We start from the raw sequence: 10,254 nt of genomic DNA on the forward strand, positions 1-10,254 counted from the left end.
CGTCCGTCTGATAATGCGATTTTGGTATTAAGATGGTATTAAGAAAAGGTAATAGGGTAGATATTTGCTGAGCTAGGGTTGAATGGATTTACCCGAGTTTGAAGTTAAGCGACACATTTCTGAGTATATATATATATATATATGTGACGTTTTCAACCAAAAGGTACCACATTGCCGCTTGTCGATAAAGTAGATTTCTTACTGAATCTATATGGAAATAGCGCCTTACTGACAAAGCGACAATAAGTACCCTTTTAGTTGAAAATGGTACATATATAGGTAGAGTATAGGTAGTAGTAGTATACCTATATGGTATATAGGTAGGTACATTGCATTTTTCGTGTATCGACCAAAGAGTATAACAATATAGTATCGACAGTTAGGTATGTGACCTGAAAAATTTAAACTTTTTACATCAGCAAGTACGTCATTGACATAACATTGACATACAGTTCATGCAAGACATTGACACACAGGTTACTTTAGCTTAACTGACGCTAGTTAATGTAAATCATTGCAAATTCAATGGTGAGATAAATCCAATGTGTTTTTTCCCTAGGTATAAGTTATAACAATTAAAAGGAAATGCACTTTAACTCCTACGTATCAAAATTGGCAAGTCTGACATCTATCCTAAAAAAAACCAAATCTATGCAGGCACCAAATTGAAACAATATTTCCGTAATCTTCGCAATATTTTTAAAATTGTAACATACGCCGGTAGCTTCACAGCTCGACGCAATGCCTTTCGACACAACTGACCCGAAAGTAATTAATTTCTTACTGGAATGTTACGAGAAGGAGGCCCAAGCACGACTGGCATGGCGGGAAAAACATTCACATATGTTCCAAAAGGCAGCTACGTTCCAAAAAGAACTGAAGAACTATACACATGCAGACATTGACTACGCTTTAGCCGCCGCCGGTATGGCGGCTACAATCCGTGACCATATTGAAGCAGCGAGGCATAGACTAACATCTTCTAAAGTGATCGTTCCAAAACGAGACGAATACGAATCAGCGTTGCGAAATATGTTCCCAGTTGAACCTGAACACGAATCAATCAGGATCAAAGAGGGTCGTAAAGCATACCTAAAGAAGCGGTATGAGTTGAGCCCCGAAGAAAGATATGTGTTCCCAGAAACTTCAAATTGGATGTATGGGTGGAGAATGAAGGATAGCGAGATGAAGGTAGTGGCTACACGGCATCCTCGATTAGGACTCATGACAAGTGCTTTATACAGTAACGTTGGACCTCAACCAGATCCTAGCTACTATGGCAATCCTGCCTGCGCTATTACGTTTTGCTCAAGATTCACATAAAAAATTGGTACGTATTATACATTATGAGGAAATAATTTTATGGATTTTTTTGCCTGTTAGAACCTTTGAATCATTATTATGTCTTCAATATATCGACCGTTTTTATACATTGCTTACTTTTTTTACTTTTAAGCCACTGGTCACTGGGTTTTGACTAGGGGTTAAAATTTTGAAAAAAAAAGACAAAATCATGAAAATAATTTATTGGTTGTATTGTTATATATATACATATATATACAATTTTGTACAAAAATGTGTACATAGCTAAACTAAATCTGCTAAAAATATCCATAAAAAATATTACATATAAATACAAATTTTATTACAATTTTATCTGTTGCTTGTTCAAAGGCACCAAAGATACATATAATTATTAGTCTACTTATCTCAGGCGGTTGGCAAAGAAGTTGTGCGTTGATTTTTTAGTAGAAGTAGCCGAGTTTTAAGATTAAAATTAGTTTATATATCTTACATTTTTGCTTACTTAATATAATACAAATCACTTTCATGCAGCTAAGCCTTCAACCAGTTATAACTTCTTACCAATTGCCACAGTTAAACAGTAGACATAGTTCAACCAACAGCTCTTTCGTTTTCGGAGTCTAATGGAAAATGTACGGGAGTTCCGTCACCTAATCTCTTGGCTATAGAATTGATCATCTCCGGTGTCGCCTCCCGCAGATCGTAGGCTACGCCGAGTTTCTCGAAAAAGCTGATAAAGGCGGTGCCAAAATTGAAGAAGTCGAAATGCTCAGCTGCTTTGTAGTCGAATGGGAAGGCGTGGTGGTAGTTGTGCCAACCTTCTCCAAGAGCCACTGTCGCGACGAATCGGTTTTCTGCTGGCTTTAGGTCTCTGAAAGCAAAATATTAAGTTTCTATAGACTCCTTATTAACTCCATTTGAAGTAGTAAATTTTTGAACTCTGGACTTTATTTTATCCCATAAAAGTTCATAATTCGACTTGATTCGGTTCGATTTTAAAATGATATCATTGGGACTTAGAACTTACATAATTTATTTATTACCACCAACGAAAAACACCATAGAGCTACAATATCTTATCCGGTCATTTCCCATCGGTTAAAAATCAATCGTTTGTCAGTACATTCAATCATAGGATTTTATGAGACAGATGTTTTCCATATAGAAAAGTCAACTCACTTGTTATATGGCTTGTATCCAAAAGCGTGAGCCAGGCTGTTGACGGTCAGCTCGCAGTGGAAGGTTATGATATATCTGAGGAAGCACTGCCAAGCCACGGCTGTCTTCCAATCCTCGCCCCAGAACCACACGTTGATCATCGTCGGCAGGTAGTAGCAGAACAGCAATTTGAACCATTGGAAATATCTAAAAGACATACACTTTGTCATAAAAAAAATGTTTTATCCTAATCGTGATTTCAAAGAGTCATCTATAAGCCCAAACTCTCAGAGGCTACGTCGTTTTACAACAATAGGACTCCAATCTTAAGTCACCACCATCAAATCAGCTCGATGTTGTCTTAACATTGCATTTATCACTTATCACCGGTTTTACATAAGTAAGCTAAAATTTCAATTGCAGGTTAATTAAAGCTCGTACCTATAAATCATGAGCATGATGTTAGCCGATGTAACAACGAATGAAAGTAAATACTCATTCGCTTGCCTTTTCCGTCCGTCTACCTTACCAGAGGACGTGAGAACCTACCGCGAAAATAGAAAACCTAAATTTCGTTTTCTGCTTAACGATAGAGAGATAAATAGACTAATAACTAAATGGTTCGCTGTAGACCCTCTGTTCAACTACCCACACGATTTTCACTTTTCACTGCTCCACATCAGCCCTTAAATCTAAGTCCCTGTTGATTTGACGTACTTCTCATAAAACCGCAGCAGCGGATCGTTTTCGATATCGCTCATGTCAATCTGCTTGCCGCGCTTGATGACTTCCTCGTTCTTTTTGAGCATGAGCCATCCGATGTGTGAGAAGAACAGACCGCGGTTAGCGTTGTGGGGATCCGCGTCGGTGTCGCTATACTTGTGGTGGACGCGGTGGTCGCGGACCCAGTTGAGGAGGGAGTTCTGAAAATATTGAATAGTTAACTTTTTTTATGAAATAGGAGGCAAACGAGCAGACGGATCACCTGATGGTAAGCGATTACCGCCGCCCATGGACACCCGCAACACCAGAGGATCCGTTTTTACACCCACCCGCTATCTTCAGTTACCCGTGAACAAGATGCATGTAACTGTGTAGAAATATCGCGAGCTCGAAAACAATACAAAAGGTAATCATGGTCCATATCCCGGTCAATATAAATCTAGATTTAACATACCTCAAATGTAGGTACCTACTGTCAATTGTACCAGTGAGGCGAGTTGTTGACATACCTGCCCAGCGGAAGAATATAGCATCAGCATGAAGAGCTTCAGGGGCAACGTAGCTTTGTAAGATTTGTGGGTCCATAGTCGGTGAGCGCCTCCTGTCACCCCGAAACCGCTTGCCACGTACATTATAGCCGCTGGAAGTAGGTATACAATTCATGCCTGCCTTCCACTGCGAGCGGAACGGGCTCCTTTCGGAGTCTGCTTAGCTCGCAATCGTGAATGCATACTAGTGCATCCATTGAATAAGAGTGCGGTGCGGACTAAACGAGTTAAAAGAGTTACAAAAGTGAGGGTCTACTGTGAACCACGTCCGACGTGTTGCCTCTCTGTCGCATTTGTAAATTCGTATGTAAGTGTGACAGGGAGGCGACTCGTCGAACGTGGTTCGCGGTAGGCCCTCTGGTTGCAGAGTCGAGTGGACTCCGTAACACTGATTTTCACACGAACATTTCCACCGCGAGCGAGTTTGCGGAGCAGATGTCCATTTTCTTCCCAAAGGGTAAATAAGCTCAATGATAGCTCAAAGATAAATAGGTATACATATCGAACAGAAAGGTTAGTTCTAAGAATTCTTAGTGCGATAACTGCGATAAATATTTGCTGTTTGCACGGTCTTACTTAGCTCCTAACAGACATAGCGACGATATTTACTCTTTAGGGTATTCTATAAATAAATAAAATAAATATTATGGGACAATTTTAAACAAATCGGCTGTCCCACAGTAACCTGTTGTGTTGTGTATACTAGATGACGATATACCTATTATGTTACCGTTAAAACCAGTTTTTAGTGAAAACGCGTTTTTTACCAACCGTCTGAAATAAGTTACCAATTTTATAGTATGTTTAGATGACATTATGTATGTTTAGATGTTTGAATGTATTATTTTAAGCACACGAAGATGGCTGAACACATTTAAAAAACACACGACAAGTCGTAGCAATACCTAGAGGTCTCGCTTAGGTCTAAACGGCAGACCTATATAAATAGTCCACGGAACAAAACAAAATCATTACATTAAAGCATACACGAAGAACACAATAAAATCATCAATCATGTGACTTCTTCCATCATAATATTCAAAGGAGTCTCCGAGGATTAAATTGATTTATTGATGAAAACTTCCCTTTCAAAAGTACTATAAGTACATACATCAATATAAATGTCAACGGCCTGATCGAGGAGCTGAGAAGTACAGTCGTACAGTATCGGAGTGGCCGAGGTGCTCATAAATATCTGAACACGCACTTAACGCCTTGACAATAGAGACGTGTTCAGATATTTGTGAGCACATCGGCCGCTCCGATATATCTGATGGCGACTGTACCAGAGTAGGCTGAGTAGAGAGATTTCGCAGTTATAGTCTTAATCCGATAGTGCTATGAGGCCGCTCCTATACGTTTGCATTTGTTTAAGAGCCCATCAATGTGCTCACTAGCGCCACTGCTAAATAATTGTGATTATTTAAAATTAACGATAGATATTTAAAAAAAAACCGGCCAAGTGCGAGTCGGACTCGCGCACCGAGGGTTCCGTACTTTTTAGTATTTGTTGTTATAGCGGCAACTGAAATACATCATCTGTGAAAATTTCAACTGTCTAGCTATCACGGTTCATGAGATACAGCCTGGTGACAGACGGACAGCGGAGTCTTAGTGATAGGGTCCCGTTTTTACCCTTTGAAAAAAAAAATATCTTTATTACACAATAAATACAATTACATAGGGACATAGCAGTGAACCCCGCACTAGGCATGGCCTGTATCGCGGGGCTCACAAGATCATCACGAGTTATATTAACTTTTATTAAACATAAGGATAAGATAAGAAAAAAAGAGGAGTGTGAAGTGTGAACTTGTATGTGTGTAAGCTTGTTGTGAGGAGGGAGTGAAATGTGTGTGTGTGAAATCTAAAAGTGTAATATATTAATTTGGGTACGGAACCCTAAAAAGGGGGCCGCTACGTACTGTATTTCGTATTAAGGTACCTTTTGAATACAATATAATAGTTTTTACGTTGCTGGATTCGTCAATCTATGCGCATCGACGAAACCAGCAACGTAAAAACTATTATAATGTATTCAAAAGGTACCTAAATACAAAATACAGTACCGGTCCCCTTTTTTGAATATTTATCGTTAATTTTAAATAATCAGAATTATTTAGCAGTGGCGCTAGTGAGCACACGTTGATGGGCTCTTAACATGCACGCCGCACGCCAAACTCGAGCGTCCACTCAGCCCACAGAAAACCGCCTAGGGGTTAGTTTGGAACTCAAGCCTAACAGGCCTTACACTTATAAAAATATAAAAAAACTTACCAAACACAACTGTTTGCCATTTTACCGGAAAAGCGTAATAATATGGCCAATAAATAAATAGTATGTGATATAGAGTAATTAGTATGGTATTCACCCATTTTATATCATTTTTGAATCCTAGTTTTTTTTCAAAACTCCTAAACCAAGATTGTTTTGCTTTTGATTTCTTTTCCATTATATAGTTTTATGAATAAAAATGTTAATACACCGCCACTCTGTTGTATTCTAGTTAAGCGTTTGATTAGATTTGGGTAATTAATTGTGAGTGGCTAATTTATGCATGTATTCTATCATTGTGTAAGTTGGGGTTCATTTGAAGCTAGAAAAAAATGTAAACTACTGAGAACCTTGCCTATCGAGAACCTTGTTTAGAAAAATAACATGCATTTACCAATCAAAAGGAGACACACACACACACACACGATTATTTTTTTTAGATTTGTGTTTAAAGTATTACACTACAATACACTGGCCACTGAAAGACCTGAGGCCAATTCCGACTTACATTTTGATGTCAAACTGAACTAATTTAGGTATGATTTGCGCGTGCATTTCGCTCGTACAGTCGAGATCATAAATATGTATAAATTTTTTTTTACCTTATTGCAATGGATTAAGGTGAAGCAATATATACATATTTATGAACTCGACTGTACATGTAGTAATGTATGTATTGGCGCCAACAAGACGCACGGGCGAATAATAACAAAAATAACATAATGACATCATTTTGACATCAAATGTAAGTTGGAATCATGGAGACTATATAAACCAAATCTCTATGTATGAAAAGTGTCCATCAAAAAACAGTAATTAGGCGGCGCCACCATACACCGAAATACTACCAAAAACAACCTACGTAATTTGGTCGGGTTATTTGTTGCCTTATATGGTTCATGTTATAGTCATGTCCCAGAGCCTAACTAGCGCCACCGGAGAGATTAAGAACTATTATTTAAAGCTGAAAGCGGTCACTTTTGCAACAATTCTGCCATGAGAGATTGGCATCCTTTCTATACCATCCATAGTTAGAATTAGCCTAATTGTAGGTTTTATTAACTTGGCTCCCTTTTTGGAGAATTATCTGAAGGTAACAAAAAGCAAACAAAAAGTCAAATATTAAATTGAAAAATGCCAAATTTATTTACTTTCAGCTTTAAATCGTACAGATCAATATGAAGGAAATCTAATACTAGTTGTATATTAAAGAAAAAATTGCCTCGCTGCGTTTCAGACCTATCAGATGAAATAATGACAATGATTCAATAATTGGATATACCACGTTTTTGAAATGATTGTCTAAGTGTTTTATTCTCAAACTAAACTTACAGAACCCTTAGTTATCCAATACGCCTAATAATTACACTCTAATTTATACCTTTCGAACAATGGGCTGCCCCAATACATACATATATCAATGTTATTAATGTTTATGCGAGTTAATTATTTATACATGTCAATGAGTTTACCTATCAACTCATTATTTACCTGTAGGCCTTCTGTGTAAACTTGTGCAACGAAATTCTGTCGAACCGATATATCTATATGTATAACATTTAAAACTTTCGCGTTTCGAACACATATTAAAGAGTACATTACGATACAAGAGCGAAAAATAAGAAATTCGCAACGAGTTGCGAATAGGGGATATTTACTGCAATGTTCTGCCACCAGAGTGCAGGACTAGCCTTTTTAGTAAACCATAGAGTAACTTATACATACTGTACCTTTAACATGTTTTTTGACAAGTTTTCAGAGATAATAAAATATGACATTGATGCATCAAGGCGGTTTGTTTACAGAGGACCTACCGGGAAACGCATATCCGAAATTTCGCTCTGCCTCTTTATCGCTCGAATATGAGTGACAGAGATAATGAAATTTTCATTTTCTTGTTTCGCGATAGACCCTCAGATTGTGGTAGTGGCGCCCTGGCGGCCTACGCAGAGTTTCGCGTAATATTCCCTATTATTTAACGGTATTAGAAGCTTTTAATACGACTGAAATTGTACGGTTAGTACAAGACAGTGTACGGTGATTTTATTAGCTCTTGTAAAGAGATAGCAGGACTATACAAGTAGCACGTGGACTACCGGCCTTTGTATTGTATTGTATTGTATTGTATTTCCTTATTGCAGATAACAAGATCCATATTACATTAAAATCACGAGCACAATTAAAATAACAATAAATAGGTACATTAAAACAAATCTTAAAATTAAATTAAATTAAAATTAAATCAAATTAAATTAAATTAAATTAAATTAAAATTTCCGTCATTACACACACAACTCAAATAAAAAGGCACATTACAAAAATTCAACACATACAAAATAAATATTATTAATGTCAACAAAATTCCGTCAGGTCAACTTGTCTTTGACTCCAAAATGGTGGTTAAACGCGTTTCAAGATTAATTCTCCATTCACTGCACACCAGGGACCGGACAACCCTTTCCGCGATAAAACCCTTTCAATGGGCGACACTTAAACATGGCTAACACATTGAAAGACTTTCCCTTTTGAACTGCAAGCCCATTCATACCCTTACCTTTGACTAACCCTTACCGAAAAGCTAACCAAAAATAAGGCTAGCTCTTAATAAGGGTTACCCTTATCTTTAAGCGCTTTTTATAAAGGTTTCCCTTTGCGTGAAAGAGACAGGATTAGTATATATCTACGGTAGTGTATGAAAAGGAAAGAAAATACGTGCCTAGTCAAAGAACGCCGCCGTCGCCGCCGACGATCCCTCAGATTCGAAGTAATATGTGCTTTATGAACAAGGTAGACGACTTAAATTAGCACGCTTATATGCTAAAAGGGAAGCCCTTTATAAGGCTAACCCTTATAAGCAATATGCAAGGTGTTGGTGAGCGGATGATAAGGGTTTTGTAAGGGTATTTGGACTTCCGATTACTCAAATGTGGTAGCTTTATATAAGGGTTTTTAAAAGCAAGACAAAGGGTTTTGTCTGGCAAAGGGTATGGTGAGTTAAGCCTTATGCAATACCCTTATAAAACCCCGATAAGGGATAGCGGGCCGGTCCCTGCTGCACACTACCACATTAGTTTACTGTATAATATTACACTTTAAACAATATTATTGTCTTATTGTAGTTAGTGTAGGTATTGTTGTAGGCTTGAATTAGTTTTAATTTAGTTTTTTGCACCTTATAATTAGTTAATTTATGAGTTTTGTTTCTCAATACCTAAAGGTTGTCTAGAAGAGATCGCTCTTTAGCGATGCCGCCTGTTGTTTACCTCTGTGTTCATGTATTATTTGGGTTGTGCAATAAAGAGAATTTGTATTTTATTGTATTGTAGTAATTAATAAATTGTCTTAATCTGAAACTAAAATACCTAAGTTACCCAATCGTGTCCATTTCATAGGTCATCAGGTTAATTCATAACGTTCGTTGCCTTCTAAATTATTCGTATTACAGAGTAGGTATCTTGACAAAATTAGCTTATTATAAACTTGCGAATAAACAAATGAATGAGGTAGATAAGTGAAACAAAATCTTGACTAAGGCTAATAAAAATACGAAATAAGTATTGATTAAGCGGCGGATCTCCAATATGTTTAACATTCTTTTATTAACTGACCTGTAACTATAGGTAATTAACCAAAAATGTTATAAAATACTTACGACAAAAAACTTTGCAATTACCTATATGTAATTCAGATGACTATTACAAGTAAATAACGGGTTGGCTTAAAGTATTGAGAATTGTTATTTTCGAAAACATAAAAATAAAGACAATAGCTAATGGTTTCTGGATTTTATAATGAATAACTAGATAAAATCTTACTTTGAAAGCAAACGCTATAATATATTAAAAGGTTCCCTTTATTAATTTTTTGTTACATGTTTCTGATCGTTCACATTACAGTTTGGACAAGTTTCAAGTCCTCTCTTTAATTTCTTTTGGATTTTCATTGTTAAACTTATTTTATCCACGAATATTTTTCCCATCCATCGTAATATCAAAGAGGATATAATAATATAGAGCGGTACTGTCATAGTAAATTTTGTAACCACAGTTAATTCACTGCCATCTATCGACACACTTTAAAACTAAAAATGAAGATTTAAAAAATACGATTAAATGTATTTAAATATGGATAAATGTTTTTTTTTATTTGCATTAATTATTTTTATGATTTTGATCTATGTTCTTTCACTGATATGCGTTAAAATTATTAAGTAGTGGCGCTATATAATCGAGAATCAAATTTTTGT

The 10,254-nt window shown here is 36.6% G+C and overlaps 2 protein-coding genes across 2 annotated transcripts; one reads left to right on the top strand and one right to left on the bottom strand.

The window, feature by feature from the left end:
- The first annotated feature begins 504 nt into the window (after positions 1 to 504).
- LOC134748863 (protein SPMIP1) lies at positions 505 to 1,336 on the top strand. Its single transcript, XM_063683687.1, has one exon. The coding sequence runs from the start codon at positions 742 to 744 to the stop codon at positions 1,321 to 1,323; it is 582 nt and encodes a 193-aa protein (XP_063539757.1). The 5' UTR covers positions 505 to 741; the 3' UTR covers positions 1,324 to 1,336.
- A 527-nt stretch (positions 1,337 to 1,863) lies between these two features.
- On the bottom strand, positions 1,864 to 6,203 carry LOC134749135 (acyl-CoA Delta(11) desaturase-like). The gene is made up of 5 exons (XM_063684039.1): positions 6,012 to 6,203; positions 3,696 to 3,826; positions 3,181 to 3,386; positions 2,485 to 2,670; positions 1,864 to 2,176 (listed from the first exon to the last, which is right to left on the bottom strand). Exons 1-5 carry the CDS (start codon positions 6,184 to 6,186, stop codon positions 1,897 to 1,899), a joined length of 978 nt encoding a protein of 325 aa, XP_063540109.1. The 5' UTR covers positions 6,187 to 6,203; the 3' UTR covers positions 1,864 to 1,896.
- Positions 6,204 to 10,254: the final 4,051 nt, after the last annotated feature.

The sequence above is a fragment of the Cydia strobilella genome, chromosome 17 (genome assembly GCF_947568885.1).
Source record: "Cydia strobilella chromosome 17, ilCydStro3.1, whole genome shotgun sequence".
NCBI lineage: Eukaryota > Metazoa > Arthropoda > Insecta > Lepidoptera > Tortricidae > Cydia > Cydia strobilella.

Coding starts and splice junctions, on each gene's coding strand:
- LOC134748863 (XM_063683687.1), top strand. CDS start 742: ATGCCTTTCGACACAACTGACCCGAAAGTAATTAATTTCTTACTGGAA.
- LOC134749135 (XM_063684039.1), bottom strand. CDS start 6,186: ATGGAAAAGAAATCAAAAGCAAAACAATCTTGGTTTAGGAGTTTTGAA. Junction 3,827..6,011: donor ATGGCAAACAGTTGTGTTTG/GTAAGTTTTTTT, acceptor ACCTACTTCCAG/CGGCTATAATGTACGTGGCA. Junction 3,387..3,695: donor TATATTCTTCCGCTGGGCAG/GTATGTCAACAA, acceptor CAATATTTTCAG/AACTCCCTCCTCAACTGGGT.